The sequence below is a fragment of the Euprymna scolopes genome, chromosome 39 (genome assembly GCF_053919585.1).
Source record: "Euprymna scolopes isolate OS-2025 chromosome 39, ASM5391958v1, whole genome shotgun sequence".
Taxonomy (NCBI): domain Eukaryota; kingdom Metazoa; phylum Mollusca; class Cephalopoda; order Sepiida; family Sepiolidae; genus Euprymna; species Euprymna scolopes.
In genome coordinates, this window is record NC_136520.1 from 38,796,504 (window position 1) to 38,817,155 (window position 20,652).

Below are 20,652 nucleotides of genomic sequence, written 5' to 3' on the forward strand. Positions count from 1 at the left end.
AAAATAATCACACCGTTTAAGATTGCATTCGAATTAAGTGTTTACAATGTAAACTGTAAAACACACACACACAAATGAAACCAAACGGACAGAACAAAAATCTATGTGAATACTTCATTCACCAAAAAATCTTTTTTTACTATCAGTTGGACCCACCCACTTCCCGAAAGATTGAACCAGCTAAACTAGACTACCCTAGTATTTTAACTTGACATTAAAATAAAATCACTATTATATACTGTTTGGGTTTGTATTACTATACACAGATTAAAAAAAGTTGTTGAAAAAAAGAAACAAATATATAACAAATAAATGTTATCAAAAGCAAGATAAGTTACTTTTCTACTTAACTGGATCATTTTTTTTGTGCTTTTATTTGATGTAACAGTTATTCAGCTCGAAAAACAGTGCTTACCGATGTATTGGAAAATAAAAAATGGCGCCGGACTCTCTGTTGAACATGGTAAGTTTAGGGAAATGAGTTAAAAATAAAAACCATACAAAATACTGTTAGAAACTAGCTCAATATGTTATCGTGACATAGGCTGACATATATTCGGTGAGTTTTTAAAAGTATTTATAATTTATTTTTAACTCGTTTTCCCAAACATACCATGTTCAACAGTTCGGCCGGCGCTATTTTTAGTTTTCCAATACATCGGTAAACACTGTTTTTCGAGCCGATTAAACATGCTACATTAAATAATAATAAAAAAACACTGAAAAATTATCCAGTTAGGCAGAAAAGTAACTTATCTTGCCTTCAATAATATTTATTTATGTTTTTTGGCAACTTTTTCGAATCTGTGTATGGCCAAAGTACAGAATAGTTACAAAACATTCTCCCCCTTCCCATGTTAAATAATAGGTTTCTAAATAATTAACCCCCAAACAGAATACATTCGACAACAAATACCCAACTTCTTAAAGATGGCCAACCAGCACACTTTTACGTATTTCTCTCTCATAAATATATATGTTTTATTGTCTTATACGTGTTTCGTTGAATGGCGTACGAACACCAGACAAAACTCATCAGAGACGGTTAATATTTTGCTCGGAAATATATATCCCTGAATGAATTGAATCGAATTTCTACTCCCACACTGATGGGCAAGCACATTAAAAAAATTTTTTTTTATAAAACTATCAGACCGAATCAATATCGTGTGTGTGTGTGTGTGTTTCTCGTCTATACGTAACTTTGATAAATAGACGGTGGTCTAGGGTTAACGATATGGACTGACAACCTGTTTGTCTCAAGTTCGAATCCAGTTCGTTCCACAAAAACTCACGGCGGACCTGTACGAGAGTGCCCACCTCTTAAAAATACACGTTTTTTCACCATTTTTTAAAAAGATCTTTTTGCTACGATTATCGAAGATTAACTATTATATTAACAGAAAAGACTTTGAAAGACAAAAAAAAAAAAAAAAAAAAAAATTAATGACTTTAAAGAAGGGCATGTGACACGTCGGTAAAGAAATGGACAGTAAGTCAGGTAGAAATAAAGTAGAACGTTATAACGAGAAAGTGAACCCCCCTTAAGTCATTAAAAATTTTTTCAAATTTTTTTTCTGCTAATATGATACTGAAGTCTAATCTATGATAATCGCCGTAAAAAAAAACAAAAAAAAACGGTATAAACCCCGCATTTTTAGGGGGTAGGCACTTTCGTAGAGGTTAGGTCCGGTCCGCCGAATTCTGACTAGAAAAATATCAAGGCAACCAATGCCAACAATAGAATTATTCACGATATGATTCATAAAATATTTGTTGAAAGAGAAAGCTTAAAACAAAATTTTCAAGATTTTATGTAAAAAAAAAAAAAAGAAAAAATTGGAAAAACTATTATATTTAGTTATTTTTCGGTATTTATGTTGAGAAAATACCGTGCTATTTTTTATATAGTATTTTCAGGATAAATTAAGTTTTACGGTATCTTTTGTCGATTAAATTGTTAGGTGAAAGTATAGAAAAATACCATCTCCTCCCCATGTTAAGAATGGGCTTCTAAATAACGTTATTTTAGTACGGTATCTTCTCTCTTTATTGTTCTAATCACTCCATCCGGACAACACCGGATAAATGGTTACTATAATAAGTAAGCTCGGTAAATTTTTAGATTAGGTCCACCTGAGGTGGAGTGTGGACTCCACCTGAGCCACCTCCAAAATTTTCTTTTAAATGACGACTTATTTTGGTTTTCGACTATGCTGAATAGGGAAATCGCATTGAAATTTTGCAGAAATAAGTAGTTAGCGAGATATAAAAAGTTGTATTATGCATTGTATTCTTTGGCGGCCATCTTTGTTACGCGCACGCGCCATAAACAAATCTACGCGCGTAACAAAGATGGCCGCCAAAGAATACAATGCATAAAACAACTTTTTATATCTCGCTAACTACTTATTTCTGCAAAATTTCAATGCGATTTTCCTATTCAGCATAGTTGAAAACCTTTAAAAGTCGTCATTTAAAAGAAAGCGGCTCAATTTTTAAAAAAGTTCTCTGATTTGTTTTACACAGATTCGAAAAAGTCAAAAAGTTGTGAAAAAACAAATGGTGCTAAAATCGTATTTCCAAGTTTAATTAAAGTTTTTATTTTTTTATTCAATTGTAAGGTTAAAGTAAACCACTCTCCCCTCCCCATGTTAAGAATGTTTTTTTTGTTTTTTTTTAAATAACATTATTATTTCAGCACGGATTAGTACCAAACAAATATATAACAAATAAATGTTATCAAAGGCAAGATAAGTTACTTTTCTACCTAACTGGATACTTTTTTTTAGTGTTATTTAATGTAATATGTTTATTCAATTCGAAAATTTAAAATGGCGTCCGGCCGCTCGACTCTCTGTTGAACACGGTAAGTTTATGAAAATGAGTTAAAAATAAAAAAAACTATACAAAATACTGTTAGGCTGACATATATTCGGTGGGTTTCTATGTCACGGTAACATATTAAGCGAGTTTCTAACATTTTGTATATACTGTTTTATTTTTATTTTTAACTCATTTTCCCAAACTTGCCGTATTCAACAGTCGGGCGGGCGCCATTCTAAATTTTCCAATACATCGGTACGGTAAACACCGTATGTTTTTCGAGCTGAATAAACATGTTACATTAAATAAAAGCACTAAAAAAATTATCCAGTTTAGTAGAGAAGTAACTTATCTTGCCTTTTGATAACATTTGATTTGTTTTTGACAACTTTTTCGAATCCGTGTATAGTAATACAAACTCAAGTTATCTTCATCAATTGATATTAATCTGAAATCACCGACCAGTGTCTGGTTGTTGTAGATCACAACAAACGATTCACATCACCGCTTCTTGTTGTAGTTTGATTTGGCGCAGTAAGATCGGGTTTTGACACTCTGTATTAAATTGTGGAGGTGGAGTAATGTTATTTTCATAAATTTAACATTTTACTAAAAAAAAAAAAAAAAAAGTATCGCAAAGAAGATAAAAAAAAAAAAAAAAATCAAAGAATTGGTTTAAATTATTTTTATCTATCATCCTTTAAATTCCATTTAAATTACTACACCCTAAATGGACGCACCCGGTATATTTTCGAAATGATCCCTTAAAGAATCGAATAGTGTAAGTGAAATGAACACAATTTACTTTATGACGATGCCTTTTTTTGAGTTTATAAGTATATAAATTAAAATATACTTTAAAAAATGCATTATTAAAAAAAAAATTGTAATGTAATTAAATTAAATACAAGGGCGCACGTATGGAAGCGGTACCCCCTTTGTATTTTTTTTTTCAGCGTATTATTATAATGGATACTAGATTATGATTTTTTTTTTTTTTTTTTTGAGATAGTTAAATATTTATAAGGGGTGCTCAGTTTCTAATTCAACGGTCTAGTAAATTCGATCACCTATTTTAGGTGACGTTTTTAAACCAAATTTCGCGAATTTAGCCTTTTTAAAAAGTAGTTTAGCCTATTTTTGAATTTCAATTTTTAAAACCTCCGAAAAAAAAAAAAAAAAAAAAAAAATGCTTAACTCGCGAAATTTGGCATAAAAACATCTAGTAGTTCTAAAATGGGTGATCGATTTAGTAGAACGTTGCATTAGAAACTGAGCACCCCTACAAATATTTAAATATTGACTAATTTTTTTTTTATAATCTGGCAGACTAATCATTCGATAATTCGCTGGAAAATTTGAAAAAAAAAAAAAAAAAAAGAAAAAAAAAAAAAGGAAAATACAGAGGTGGGGTACCGCTTCCACACGTACGCCAATACAAGTTTTCTAAAATAAATAATTAACAAGAAAATGTTTCTTTTTTTTATTTTTTTTATTAGAGCGCTAAATCCATTCCCTACTCATTCGGAAATCTCCAATTGTTGATAAAGAGGAAAAACCAAGGATTACATTCTTAACGTGGATTATTATTTCTTCTTTATCTATTTTTTCTTTTTACATCAGAGACCATTTTCTCCCCCCCCCCCCGAAAAGTACCCTGTGTTCTAGAAAGTATTTTTGGAGGGGAGTTGAAACCCCGTACAGCCGTACACCCTGATACTGAAGAAGAACAACCCTTCCTATTCCTAACCCTCTCTCTTCACGTGCGACCGACATTATCAGCCCTTGTCGATCCTCTTGGAATACTTACATCGTTGTCTTGGAATATTTATACCGTTGTCTTGGAATATTTATACCGTTCTTTTGACAAACTGCGACGACACAAGAAGTTTAAGGAAATCGAAGGGTTTCGTTTTTTTTTTTGTTTTTTTTTTTTCCAAACATGTTTCCATTGACTACAAATTGCCTAAGTGATAATTCTTGGCTCCTTGTTACCAGTGGACAATCACAAAGGAATCGGTTCTTCTTCGAGGGGTTTCTTTCTCTGATGTAACCGGCACCAAATGAAAGTCACCGTCTGTTTTGAGAATGTACGCGTTATTGTCCCGTGTGGGGACGGAGACTTGCTGGTCAAGGAACTTATCGAAAAAGCTGTACTTAGATACAAAAAAGCTGTTGGAAAGGTAAGTCTTGACCTTTTTATTTTTTTATTTTTTTCAAATTCTTTGATTTCTTTCCTCCTTTTATTTTTTGTTTTTTACTACGTTGCGAATAGAGGGAGATAAGAACGAAAAAAAAAAGTGGGGGGGGGGGTACCTACCAACTTAGGGATGGGAGGAAATTCTTTGTTTGCGGTCCTTCCTGATTTTCGTCGAATCTTTTTTATTGTTTGGTAAAATACTTCATTTAATTATTTATTCATTTTTAAAAAAAAAATTTTCAAGAAAAAAAATGAATGTTAATATTTGAAGTTGTCCGATGCGGACTGTTGCAATATTCCGTGTTTTGGTTTTGCGAAAATTGTGGGTATTTTTGTAGATTAACACCCCCAATAAGCCCCCTCCTTTAATTTTTTTTTTTTTAGGCGATTACGGGTAAATTATCTTAAAAATCTGGCGAAAAACAAACAAAACAAAATTAATTATTTTAGGATTTAATGGAGGATCAATTTCGCATCTAAATTTAACTTAATGTCTCCAGGCCATTTTAGCGCTTTAGGACGGTGTAACCAGCATTTGTTTTTATGGGAGATAAATTCTGTGCGAGGTGTTTTATTTATTTTTGTGTGTGTTGGGAGGGAGTGATTGCGTGTAGTTTTAGGACATTGCCAATCGGATTTAAGTTTTGTTATAAAAACATTTAACTGCCTTAAAGTTGAAATGGCCTGGAAATACTTACGTTATATTTAAATACGAAAGTGATCCCCACTCTAAAATTCGAACATCGTTTAGAGGGTTGATGTTAACAGGTGAAAGTCTACAACTTTACCATAATATATATATATATATATATATATATATATATATAATATGTGTGTGTGTGTTTAAGAATGAACTTTAAGAGTTTGTGTATTTTTTCTTGGTTCAGCGACCACATTTCTATATGAATAAAATTGCGTGCCCGCTTCTGAGAAGAAGCGGCGCTTCTTCTCAGGTGTCTGTGAGTGCTTTTTGCACCTCAACTTACGTATTATTTTTATTTACGATTATTTCTTGAAATCGGCAAAAATACGCGAACGCTTACGCGTACAACAATAGGCACCAGCAGCACCACTTATATAACAAAGAATTACACTAGTTAATATCCGGAAAACTACTTATTTGTGGAAAATTTAAATGCGATATTTTGTTATAAGTGCTGGCCACTGTTGTACGCGCAAGCGCGCATATATTTTCATAAAAGTAAAATTAACTCTCCATTATCTTAAATTCCTTACGTTCGTTTCTGTTTTGAACAAATATTGGCGCCGCGGCGTTACATTACTACATGAAACATCTTTACAGAGTCGTAAAAACTATTTACCGGCCCAAATTTTAAATGTTGTATTCGTTTTCAGCACACCCGAAAACCTATAGAAAACGAGTTTTGAAGGTAGGTTCTACTGTTGGTCTATCAGGCCACAATTACCCAAAGTCCTAAAACGAACTTAAAATTGAAAAATGTTATATGTTAAGATAATTAAATTCATCAGAATGCATTTTGGTTTCGTTGTAATTTTTTTTTTTTTTACAAGACTTAGCACTTATCAAGGCCCGACTGCCACTCAAGGATAAAGGTTAATGAATGTAAGGTGGTAGTGTAGTAATCGTTAATGGTGTAAAATTGAGTAGAATTTGATTATTTATTGCAGGCTAGCGGAACAAAGTTCCACAAGTGGGCAATTCTAGGAAGGAAGCTTTGAATGAAATGTTATAATCCTTTTTGGTAACGGTGCAGCAGCAGCACCTTTGTAGGTGGACCCTAAAAAAAGTCCTTTACAATTATCACTATTACAGATTTTCGGGGAGTGCTGAAAACGAAATTAACGTTTAAAAATTGCAAGAAATGAGTAGTTTCCACGAAATTAGCTTCAAAATGCGATCACTTTTCTATATTAATTTAAGGTAAAATGCAAATTTATTTATATCCAATAACTTTATAAATGGATTGAAACATTACCATAACGTTAGCTTTATGAAAAAAAAAACAACAAAAAAAAACTGTAATTAATGTTATATTATAGCATCTATTAATCATTTTGGTATCTATGGAGAATACGGACCGTGCTATTTTTTTTTTTTTTTTTATAGATAGGATTTTCAAGTTAGTTTAAAATTTTACCTTATCCTTTTCTATTTTGTTAGGTGAAAGTACACAATAGTTAACCCCCCCCCAAAAAAAATCCCTTACTATGTTAAGAATGAGTTTCTAAATGTTATTTCAGCACGGTCCGTATGTTGCTTGAATACCAACGATATCGTAATAATTAAATTTACATCTCAAAATCCGAGAAAAGAAACAAAACTGAAAGTAAAAAAACTCCCGGGTAACGCCGGCTAGGTACACCAACTAGTTTCTCTAAATTGGTGTTTGTTTTTGAGATCGCAACGGAAAAAGGTTGGACTTAGATTACATTTAAATGCATTTTTCTTCTTCCCTACACTGGAATTCAACAAATGACAGTTTAACACGTGTTTTGATTCAATTGTAGTATTGGGACCGTTGGAATATCTCTTCCTTATTGTGTAAGTGGTTAAGGACATCGACTGAAAACTTTGTGACAAGTTCGAATCCAGTTCGTTCCACAGAAGCACTTTCATCAAACATACGCTTGACCTTGCAATTTCCTTCTGGAAATGAGATAAATTAAAGATCCCCTTAATCCCGCTTGATTTTCGACAATATTTTAGTTAAAATTGATAGCCTTTATTTCTTGTTCTGAAATAAAATTATAATGTAATTTTTAACGTATCTTAATAATTATAAAACTCTCTGGACAGTCCGGACGTCCTTGCTTGCTTGAATCTTTATATATATAATCTCATATTTAAAGCTAGATAATAATACGCCTGCACGATTTTACTGTATATAAAAAAAAATCGTTGGATTCAATGTCGTAAGTAATATATAAGTGTTTAAATGCAGTACTTATCTGAAAGCTAAAGTTTTGGTTTCGATTCTAGTTGGTGGCACCCAAGTCATATTTGGTCGTCGTCCCACCCCCCGACAAAGGAAGGATTGAAACTGGTAATTCACCCCCGTTCGTGTTTTTCTCAATAACCACGCTTTGGATTTTTTTTATTTTATAAATTTTGCACAAACATTAGTCATGGGGAAAGTAAATTTTTGCCGGAACAGATTTTCCGGGATAACTATGGTTGCCAGGGTCCATTATAGGTGTAAAATTGACCCTAAATCATTCGTTCTTTCGTTTGTGTGCACTTTTCTCAATAATCACTCTTTAAATTTTGCATAAACATTAGTCATGGTGAAAGTAAATTTTTTATTCGTGGAGAGATCCTCGCATGCTTGGCTTGTTCTTTCTAAAACTTTTGAAATCACTACTATATATTGGGTCCAATATAATAATCGAGAATTGGCTATTATTATAGAATAATAAATAGTATTTATTTCGTAAAATTTTCAAGCATATTTTACGACTGGGCAACGCCGGGTAGCATGTTAGTATAAATTAGAACTTCTTAATTAAAAATTAAAAATGGTGTCAATACGGCTAATGTTATTTGTTCATGGCTGTTGAGATGTAATCTGTTAAGGAGTACTCCCCCCCCCCAACCATGAACTTGCCTCCTCGGAAGTAGTTAGACACAAGGTTGGTTTTTAACGTTAGGAAATCCAATGTTCCCCCATCATCAACAAAGGGGGCATTCTGGATTGTGACAAAAATAAAATTTGTCTCAGTTTAGAAGGATCACTTATTCTCTGATAGCCCGAAGGAATCGCTAGAATCGGCTGCGTGTGAGAAATACTACAGAAATAAGCAGGCTCCTCATTGGTCAGTTTGACTGCCCACGGTTTTGTTTGGACCTGGTAGATTGATTGTTATTAACTGCCGAGTCGTATTTTTGGCGCTATTTTTATTTTTCAGGTCGCGCCAGTTTTCATAAAGACAGCAAGTTGAATGGACGTGGAAACTAATCTCCTAATTCGAACCATGGAGCCTGAAACCCTTTTGTCTATTTAGACGTATTAATGCCCTGACATAGGATGAAATGTTATTATCGCTTGCAAACACCAATGCCCTTATGTCGGGCAAAATATTATATTCTTCGTACATTGTTGTACTCTACGATTTTATTGACTTTTATCATTACTCCAAGACGATTGTAAGGTCTACATTTTGACCTGCTCCTTCCCCGCCATTCGAACGGCTATTTACAGTGAACTCCATGATGACTACTCGACTCACAGTATTCATCCTTGTAAGGCATCACTTAACTCATCGACTTGTTGCAACTATTCTTTGAACAACGTGAAGACTTCAATCCTGCAAACGCGAAGATAAACTATAAACTACTACCCTTATGGGTGTTACCAGCTCTGTTTAGCAGAGTATAGCTGGAAAAGTCTTCTCAATTATTAAATCATTTCTTTCTGATAGGTTCATAAGTGTAGTAGTTGAGGGGCAAAAATCAGAAGCTCACAGTATTAATGCCGGTGTCCCTCAGGGGTCCATCCTGGGCCCAACTCTTTTCCTGATCTACATTAATGATCTTCCAAATCACATCCTTACATCATTTGTAGACATTTATGCTGACGACACTACCATTTATGGTAGCACATCTAAGACAGTAAACGACCAAGTTCTCTCCAATTCTCTCTCCTCTGATCTTGAGCACGTAGTACAATGGGGAAAGGAGTGGCTGGTTACTTTTAATGCATCTAAAACCAAGCTTCTCTCTTTACATCATCAACATTCTGAGCCACATCTGGCATCAATTGAAATGAATGGCTCTCGTCTTCAGGAGGCCTCTAGTTTTGACAAGCTTCTGGGCTTGACCATCACTCCTGATCTTAAATGGAACACGTACATCAAATCTGTTGCCAAGGCCGCTGGAAAAATGGTGAGATCTTTCTATCGATCCGGTAAATATCTCACTGCTGATGCTATTCTCTATCTATATAAGAGCCAGGTACGTCCAAGGATGGAATACTGTTGCCACATCTGGGCAGGAGCTGCTAGAAAGGACTTGTCCTGCCTTGATAAAGTTCAAAATAGACTTCGTAGCCTCGTAGATGTCCTTTTCTCCTCCTTGCAACCTCTATCTCACAGAAGAGATGTTGCGAGTTTGTCTCTGATGTATCGTTATTTTCATGGAAAGTGTTCGACTGAGCTTCAATCTATGGTCCCCCCCCTCGCCAAACTTTCACAAGAAACACTCGTCTAGCTGGAAACACTATCAATAATTCCCCCCACTCTTTATCTGTGCCTAAACCTAAACGTAGATTCCATGAACAAAGCTTCTTTCTTAGAACTGCACGCCTGTGGAATTGTCTTCCGTTTTCCTGCTTTCCGGCTGACTACAATATGGTTGTGTTCAAGTCTAACGTAAATAAGTTCTTGATGAGCCGTTCCATATAAGTTATCAAATTTACCAAATTTTCATTACTAATGATTACTATATTGTCCAATTTCTACTGTACACTCTTTAACCCTTATCCTTGAGTGGCCTCTTGGCCTTGATAATGTGGTGATGCCTATTTAAAAAAAAAAAAAAAGCTAAAGATGCCACAGCTTTTGCAATTTGGATCTTTTTACTTTAATAAAATTTACGTTGAAGTTTAAAGGTGAGTCTGTTGTGATTTCTGATTGCTTTCTTTCATTCTGGCAAGGGCAAAACCGAGGTGGGATAATATTTCACATGCAACACTAGTTGAATGTACACGATATAACTTTATTTTAAATTGGTTCTTATGCAGAAAGGTACTGTGCTGAAATAAATATTTAGAAACCATTTCTTTATAAGGAGTTTTGTAACTGTTCTATACTTTCTGCCTAATAATTTGATAGACAGAAGATATTGTAAAACTTGAAAATACTATTTTAAAAATAGCACAGTACCTTCTCTACATAAGCACTTTTTAAAAAGTAAACCAGTTAGAATGATATAAACTTTCCACTCGAGTTAGGAGCATACATATGCATCATCATATGTTAAGGTTTTTATTAGACTTGTAAAAAACACTCTCCTAGCCAAAATCACTATCGATAATTTTCCACACTCTTTATCTGTGCCTAAACCTAAACGTAGATTCAATGAACAAAGCTTCTTTCTTAAAATTGCATGCCTGTGGAACTCTCTTCCGATTGTCTGCTTTCCAGTTGACTGCAATATGGTTGTCTTCAAGACCGACGTAAACAAGTTCTTGATGAACCGCCCCCACCCCCCAAGTAATCCAATTTACTTATGTTTACTACGCTATAATCACATTTACTAGTGCATACCCATTAACCCTTATCCTCGAGTGGCCTCCGGGTCTTAAGTGGTGATTCCTGTGTAAAGAAAAAAAAAAAAAAAAAGGCCATAATAAAGGAATCAGAGTTGTTTCTTTTGGGTTCCGACTCCGCAACCCTGGCATGCGTTTAATCCTTTAGGTTTTGATTTAAAACGTTAAATTCTGTTGAACCCTTTGCCGAGTTGTAAAATACGCTTAATTTATATTTTAATTCGGGCAGATTTCGTATTATGACTAGGGCCATGACAAGAGAACATTCTTTTCATTATTTTTGACTCTCGAGTAATATATATATATATATATATATATATATATATATATATATATATATATATATATCGGTGAATCTTATATAGTTTTAGATAGTGATGTGTTTCTTGCTTTAACTGTGTCGGATATATACTCGAGTCAAAACAATAAGAATGTTCTTATCACACCCCTAATTATTACAGAGCTAATTCTGTATTAAATATTATATTGTACCTAATATACAGTAGTGATTTCAAGTTAAAATTAAAAAATGACTAGAATCAAAGCCCAAACATTTAGCATTCCAGCCGACCTAACAATGTAGCTATCGAAAGATAGATAAAAAAAAAAAAAAAGATTTAATATTAAAGTCTTTAAAAGAAATGAATTGAATGTGGTCATGCGCAGAAGTAAATAGCAATATGTCAGCAAGTTGAAATGAACAGTTTGCATTTTAACTTGCCGATATATTTCTATACGCGTTATTCATCTATCTATATTCAACAAATATTTTACTCGTTAGAAACCATCCTTGGTGTATGATTACTATTTCCAGTTTCAGTGTTATGTGACGAGTAGTTCGAGAGTTTATCAGTTAAATATTTAGACACACACACACACATGCATACATCTTCTGTTTATTTATATAGAGATTTTTTACTTTTCTAAATATTTCGCATATTATTGTTAACAAGTGTTCTCTTTCGGTCAGATTTTTGTATTGTGAATTAACACCCTTCAAAACCCCCACCCCAACGAGATTCTAGTTTTTTAGGCAATTATGTGAACACTCAGAAAACCTTAGCGGAAAGTAGAAAAAATGTTTTAGAGTGTGTTATGTTTTTTTTTGGGGGGGGGGCAGTTGCAAATATAAACAGTTATGAACATAATGGGTCCCTATTTTCAGGTCATGAAAGCGTTTTAGGACAGTAAAAAAAAACAAAAAAAAAAAACAAAATGGTTGAGTATGTTTTTTGGGAGAATACTTTAGCCGATTTTATATTGTTTTATGGGGTTTTTATTTGAGGGCAAGGAGTTTTACCACACTGACTGAAGATTAGAGATGGAGCTTGTCTACTCGAACTTAGATTTAGCAATAGTGAGGGAAGTAAAATTTTTTTACTAACTTTTGATTAATATTCTTCTCCACCTAAAAATAACATAGAATTTATCTTCCATAGCAAAGAGATATTTTGGGGTTAACTGCATTTCAAGAAAAAAAAAAAAAAAGCGATAATTTCTCGGAAATGGTTTAATTTACATTAAATTTATATGCAAAACTGATTCTAAAAAAAAAAAATTAAAAAAAAAAAATAATTCTGCCAGGTTTTTGTATAGTGTTCACATGTTGTAATTGCCTCATAAAAGTAGAATCTCAGTTTTTCTTGGGTAGAGGGTTCAACAGAGGGTGTCAATCTACAAATTTACCCACATGACCGTTGTGTGTGAGAGATTGTATATCTAGATGAAGCAACTCCAATAGAATGTATGGGTATAAGAAAGTATAATAAGTAGAACAAAGAAAGTAATACAAGCATTATTTGATTCAATATATTTTGCTCTTGATAAAGTGCTCACATGGACGAAATATAATGAATCAAATTGTCTCTTTTTGTTCCAATTAGTTTATCTTTTTACTTACGTATATTTTTCTATTCTATACCTGTACTAGCCTGGATGCCCGGGTGTTTGGAGATGTGTGTTGAGCAAAAAAAAAAAAAAAAGTGGTAGTAGGCAGGCAGGCTTGAACCCGTGCCACGAAAGCGGGAAAGAAAATCTGACGTCTTAGCCAATGTTTCCATGACACAACCGGAAGTCAAAAGCCTTGAAATTAACCGAAGTCAATCCAACGGTGACGATGACTTGCTCAAATGTCGAAGAAAAAAATATCGACCCCCTCCTTGTACAAAACGGCCGAGTTTAAGGTGAAGGAATTAATGTTTTTGGCCAATTTTTTTATATTTGTTGTACGAAGGGTCAAGCTTCAAAATGATACTGTCTCATGAAAATCCGTCTCCTTTGTTGAAAGTTTTTGCGAGACAGACAAACATACATACATTTAAACAGGTGAGATTTATATTATAGATTAATAGAGAGACCCAACGTTGCTCGGGCTTGGATAAGAATCAACGAATGTTCCACACGTACAGTACTTTTATTGTTATCGAAATCTATGAAATAACCCATTTTTCAATCAAATTGATTGATTCTGCTCTTGTCAGGGGCCTGCTGTGGTGCGCCAGGAGGAAGCTTCACATGCCTTGATTCACAGTACATTGTAGTCTACATTGCACTGTAGAGAACCTGCTGTTGGTTTTATAAAATTATTTTTATATAATGGCTTGAATTAAAGTTTAATATGAAAAAAGCTAAGTATCATGGTTTAGTTGTGCTCTAAACAGAAACTTTCATTTTGAAAGCACCTCTGTCTCATAGAACCTACTGTTGATTTTATATACCGGGCTTTTCTGCTTGTGTGGTGATAAAACTTCTCAAATGCACCTGTGATATTAGGCTGTATAAGAGTTAATTTTGGTCAAAATTGGATTGTTCCTTCTTTCATCCAATTTTTCTGATTATCAATTTTTTCCATGCTTATTGAAAGTACATTTGTGTGAAATTTGAAAAAACAAAACAAAAAAAACTGCCCAACCGTTTCAGAGTCCATAGGAAACTAACTTATAGACATAGTACCTTATTACCTTAACGGCATACCAACTTGCCTATAAAATTTATAATTCATTTTGGAAAAAATTCTTATTTACATTATAAACAATGTTAATAAGCTGCTGCTGTTTGAATATATACTGAATTACCTCCCTTTGTGCTAAGAACACAGGAATAGTTATTGAAACGGACACAATACATTTCATGTTAGCAAAAAAAAAAAAAATTCTAACCAAATGAGAAAATTCAGGATAAATTTATTTCCAATTTAAGGTTGTAAGATCGACAGTTCTTTAAATCCATACTGATTAGTCTTCAAAAGGCGAAACACGCTTTATTATAAATAATAAAAAAATATTTGTTACTGTAAGAAGTCCCCTTATAAAGTGAGGGCACTTTCAGTGTTACAAAATAATTATATCACCCTGCCAGATGAAAATATTTAATTATATACAGTATACCCTCAACTGTTTGCGGTTCCCCATTTGCGACCCCCACATATTTGTTTGTTAGCCGCTTAATTATATCGCATAGTATACCAGGCTAACGTCATAAAAACAAATGCTCGGTAAACAATGTTGTCAATTTAGTGATTTCCCGCTTTATCTGCAGATTGTTTTAAATTTCACGGAAAAATTTTGGATTTAGTGGCTAGCGTTTTTTTTTTTTTTTTTTTTTTTCTTCTGAAATCTGAAGATTTTGTTTGTTTTTTTATGAAAATATTGTTGCAGTAGAAAATTAAAATGTTTACATTATCATCACTACATTAGTAAAATGCATAACTGCCTTCAATATTGCTATATTATATATATATATATATATATATATATATATATATAAAATTATTGGATCAATCATTGCTTTTAGAAAGTTTGGGAAGTACTGTATATAGTCTCATACATAGGCGTTTTAAAATTGCATCCAATATTCGGTTTTGCACTATTCGCGGTGGGAAGGGGCGGTACAGCTCCGCGAATAGTGTGTGTGCATGCGCGTGTCATATATATATATATATATATATAATATATATATATAGAGAGAGAGAGAGTGGGGGTTGAACTTGAGGCAAATACTTGGCCCTCCCCCCCTTCATAAAATGTGTCTATTCCGAAAGCTGTTCTTACCATAGCAAGGTTGGTCGTTTCTATTACATACGACGTTTTTAACATGAGGAGGTTAGGGGTGTTTATTCCGAAACCCCTTCTTAACATTGGGGATTGGCCACCAAAAACAACCGTAGTTTAAATTTATGTGAGAAGGAGGCATGCTTCCACCGGGCAACGCCAGTTAATGGGTCCTGCTAGTATATATATATATATATAGACAGAGAGAGAGAGAAACAGAGACAAAAACAATGAACACCAAATCATGCTTATTTCATTTTCATATTTCGTTTCAGTTATGAAATTTTGTCAAGAAAAGCATTTTCTTATTTTGATTCTCTCTAGTTCTTTATTATTCTTATTCCTGTTTTATACATTTACGTCCTCAATATTCTAATTCTGGGGTAAAACCATTAAATTATATATTTTTTTCTATCTACTTTGTAAAATACGCGTATTTTTTTTATTTTAAGTGTTATTAAATCCTTTTTAATTTACAAATATAATCGCTCATAACTGTTCCTATTTACATAGAAACTTTTACTAAAATAGCTGCACTCGAAAATGGATGATATTTCACAAAACAAAACAGCCAAACCAAACACCATGAATAAATATTTGAAGATATAAACAACTTAAAGAATAAAAAACTTATTTAAAAAAACAAAAAATTATTGGATCAAGCATTAAATAACTTGAAAAGGTTTGATATGTCGTAAAACCAAACCAGCTTTGCCTCTCTAACATTTATCTTTAACGGTGTTCTTTCTTGAAGGGACCTTTTAAATAATTTTTACAATGAACATTTTAATTTTAGCATACAGATGTTGTTGGAAATGTTCTTAACAAGACTTAAGAATTGGTGTAAGTGACTTTATGCAAAATGCCCACTATTACTTAATAAAAATGAAATTGTGTTTGTGTGCCTATTTCCCTACCAAACTACTCTGTCAATTTCCAGTCTACAGACTCGAGATTTGACAAAAGAGGTATTGAGATTTGGGAAAATCTTTCTAATCAGGTTTTGGCCAGAAATTTGGTTGTCAAGGGGTCAGTTCAACGATTTGACCTTTGAAAACTCTACCAAACTCCTCCGCCAATTTTGGGTCTAAACACTTGAAATTTTAGATATAGGTTACTTGGACATGGATCAAACTTTAATTTGATTTGAACACAAAACAAATGTTAAGGGGTCAAAATTGGAGTCACAGTTAAAAAAAATTTGACCTCTGTGGTCTCAACGAAATTACTCAGCCAATTTTTGGTCTAAACATTTGAAATTTTACATAGTGTATTCCGACATAAGGTAAGCTTTTTAATTAGTTTTTGGCCGAAAATTTGGCTGCCAAGGGGTCAAAGTTCCAGAGATTTGACCTTTGCAGACTCTAGCAAACTATCCAGCCAATTTTGGGTCTAAACATTTGAAATTTTACATAAAGGGTATTCAGACATGCAGCAAGCTTTTTAATCAGTTTTTGGGCGAAAATTTGGCTGCCAAGAGGTCAGTTAAGAGTTGACCTTTGCAGACTCTACCAAACTCCTCCGCCGATTTTGTGTCCAAACGCTTAAAATTTTAGATGTAAGTTACCTGGACATGAGTCAAACTTTTTAATATATATATGCACATAAAGTTATGAACAGTACATAGTGCCCGAGCGAAGCCGGGCTGAACTACTAGTAAAAACTGAAACAAAACAACAACAAAAAAAAAAAAACCTTCGAAAAGAGTTAAAAAAAAAAAAAAAATTATCAAAAGAACGAGAGGATCTCAAAAAGAACCGTGAACGAGAGGAGTCGAAAAGTTTTACTGAAAGGAAAATGAAACCACTTCTAACCTCTGCTACCTAATTTTCTTCTATATGAGTTGGAACAATTACATTGAAGGCATTGCCAGGGCCGCTGCAAGAAAGGTGGGCTCTCTCTACCGTGCTAGAAAACTACTAACACCCGAAAGTATCCTGTACCTCTATAAAGCCACCATTCGCCTATGTATGGAGTATTGCTGCCACATCTGGGCTGGTGCATCTGCTACTAGTCTCTCGCTCCTTGACAAGGTTCAAAAGAGAGTCGCAAACCTGATAGGCCCTGAACTGGCATCTAAGCTTCAGCCTCTGTCCCATCGACGAAATGTTGCATCCCTCTGCCTTTTCTACAAGTATTTTAGTGGTGAATGCTCTGACGAACTGCAATCACTTGTGCCCTCACGACGTGAGCACCCTCGACAAACCCGACAGGCTGCTAAATCCCACCCCCACACTGTAGAGATTCCTAGATGTAAAAGATCTTTTTACTCCAATAGTTTCTTCCCCAGTACCGCTAGACTCTGGAATTCCATTCCAGGTCCCTGCTTCCCCAACAGTACTGACGTGCAGAAGTTCAAGTGTAATGTGAACCGACATCTTGCTGCCCAAATCCCTACATAGTACCCCAGTAGTTGTTGCCCCTGATAGTAGCCCCCTACACCAAAGTGGTAATTTGCCTTGTTTGGGGTGAAAATGCAATAAAAAAAAAATATATAAAAAACATCTCCAGGACAACCGTTTTGGAAACTATCAAACTTCAAACTGACATAATAAGTATTACCTTTTCTTGTACTTGTAATTATAATTGAATATAATTTGTTTTTGAATGCAATAAATTGTTGGTTTTTAATTGCCTTCGTCAAAAGAAAAAAAAACAAAAAAACGGAAGATTGTTCTGCTACAAAAGATTATTTTTTTTTGTTTTTTTTTTCTGTAAACACACACAAAAAAGTGTTAGAAATAACTAACTCAAAAAACATTCGAACAATGTTTCATCTTGATCAAGAATCAAGAATCAACAGCGTGGCTATTTATGGTTGCATGGTTCGAACCCCCAGGCTAAAGTGACCTTTAAACTTCATGCGACTCTTGTTACACTTAAACATGTCTATTTGTCATCCCTGACATCGCCGAATAACTCTGCTAGTTAATATATAAAGTACAAAGAAAGAAACAAATATATAAAGTAAATAAATGAGAACAAATGTTTGTTTGTTTTTTTTTTTCGCTTACTTTTGAATTCAAAACAGCTACAAAAAAAAAATCAATTCTACCAAACACGTGTCTGATTTGTCCTAGTTTTTATTAAGCATTTTATTGTTGTCGATCGTCGTATTGCATACTGACCTGATTACCAGTTGCACATATACTCATTTTTACTATTTGACGAAACAATCAAAAGATGTTATTTATAGAAAAATGGTTACGGGTTCTCTCCTACGCTCCCTCCTTTTTTTTTTTTTTTTTTTTTTTTTTTTTTTTATATCTCAAAATAGCTGATTATGCTATGTTAAATTTATGTAGAAACTAGTCGAATAGTAGGCACCTCCAAAAATTCACCACAGAATTACCCCCCCCCCATATGTAACACGATGTAACTTTATAAGTTAATATTATCAATATAACTTTTGTACCATTTAGAAGAAGGGTCAAATAAACTAGTAATTTAAAAAAAAATTTTTCTTTCATCGTACGAAAATAATGAAATTGCGAGACGAAAATCGTATTAACGTAAAAAATAAAATAACGTTCCTATGCATTCCGAACGTGAAAACATACCCGTGTTTAATAAATCTAGCAAAAATCAAGTAATGCTCACATTTTCGTGAAATTTTCGATACTTATTCATTTTATAATGAAATTACATATAAAATGCAGTTTCTGTAAAATATATGATTAGAAATACCTTTTTTTTTTTTTTTTTTTTTTTTTATTTTATTTTTTTTTAGTGCGTATCCCCTCTCCCATATATATATATATATATATATTTTTTTTTTTTTTTTTCGAAATTTGAACAAAATATATTTAAATCTATCGAAATTTCTATTTATTATGAAACAAGAGTTGCAATTAAAAAATTAATATAAATTTAATATTGTTTTTTTTAATAGCGTTTTTTTTTTCTAATTAATATAAACTATTCAGTTGAAAACTTCCTAAAAATCAATTTTTAAAAGATTAAAATGATTAAAATTCTATTATTTCTAAATGTCCCGTTACAACATAGATTTTTAATTGTTTAATTTTTTTTTAATATTAAATTTTAATATAAACATGGTTCTTGTCAGCTATTTTATCGCCAGATTAAAACTGATTTGAAAGTATTATTGCACAAAGATTAAGCATTTTGTAGACTACCCTCATATTTTGTCTCTTTTTACCAAACAAAAGTATGGAAGCTGGTAATTAACACTTTTACGTATTTAGTAAAACCGTATTTCATATTTAATATAAAATTAAGTTAAAAGTAATTTGCATATTATTTGAAAAACGAATTATTCATTTTTTTTTTTTTAATGGCTTATTGAATTTTCCAATTCTCCTCCACGACAATGCTCGACCGCACGTTGCTAAACCGACCCTACTGAAGTTGAATGAATTGGCTATGAAACTCTACCTCATCCACCATACTCTCCAGACATAATTTTTTCAAGTAACGAGAAATGCTTCAAAAACCTAAGCGATATCAAAAACGCCTTAAGCGACTTCATCACCACCAGATTTGAAATTTGGTATATAGGGTATTCAGACATGTGGAAAACTTTTTAATCGTTTTCATCCAGAATAAAGGGCTGCTAAGGAGTCATCGGATTTTCATCTGTTTGTCAACTGTTTCATGACTGCACATGCATGGTCGTGAAACATGACAGATTGCTTTTAAGAATAAGTAGGTTTGAAACCCCTTTTTAAGAACGTGGCAAGCTGGTCTAATGGTTATCGTACTTGATTTACTGTTTAGGTTTTAGTTTCAATCTCAACTCGAGTAGTTTATTTTTTTTATTTACAAAAAAATGAAATGTTTAGAAAGAACTTTATACTTGTATGTATATGTCTCAATTTCTTTTTTTTTTCTTTTTTTTTTTTTACTTCATTTATTTATAAAAGAATTTAACGTTGCGTTTAATACCTATCGTGTTTCTGTTTATAATAAAAAAAAAAAAAATCTGCATTGATTAAAATATAATATTTATGCGTATTTTACGACCAGGCAACATCGGGCGGCCTGCTATTTATTTTATGAACAGGCATTTTCAAATTTTATTGGAGTTTTCTCCTGTTGAAGTTTGGAATCGAAAATTGGCAATCTTAGCTCTGCCAGTTAAATCAAGGATGACAGCTTGAGTACCTCTGAACGTGGTGCAAATATTTCTTTTATTTTTAGGGGAGGGGTTCTCTGATTATCATATTTATAGTGAGTTTTTTTGTGTTTTTGATTTAACATTCTTTTTATCTTGAGTGCCTTTATTTTCTTTTGGAAAATTGTTTTCTTTTAACTTAATATTTGATCATCCCTGAAGAGCAGCCAAATAAATTAAAGACAGTATTTT

At 33.0% G+C, this 20,652-nt stretch overlaps 1 protein-coding gene across 6 annotated transcripts in view; it reads left to right on the forward strand.

Moving 5' to 3' along the window:
* The window catches only part of LOC145263764 (partitioning defective 3 homolog), a 522,695-nt gene that overhangs the window by 2,553 nt on the left and 499,490 nt on the right, over positions 1–20,652 (forward strand). For all 6 annotated transcript variants that reach the window (XM_080120803.1, XM_080120802.1, XM_080120805.1 and 3 more), the window contains exon 2: positions 4,326–5,009. In XM_080120803.1, the coding sequence (XP_079976929.1) occupies positions 4,890–5,009 (120 nt within the window). In that variant the 5' untranslated portion in view covers positions 4,326–4,889. The remainder of the gene's footprint in view (positions 1–4,325; positions 5,010–20,652) is intronic.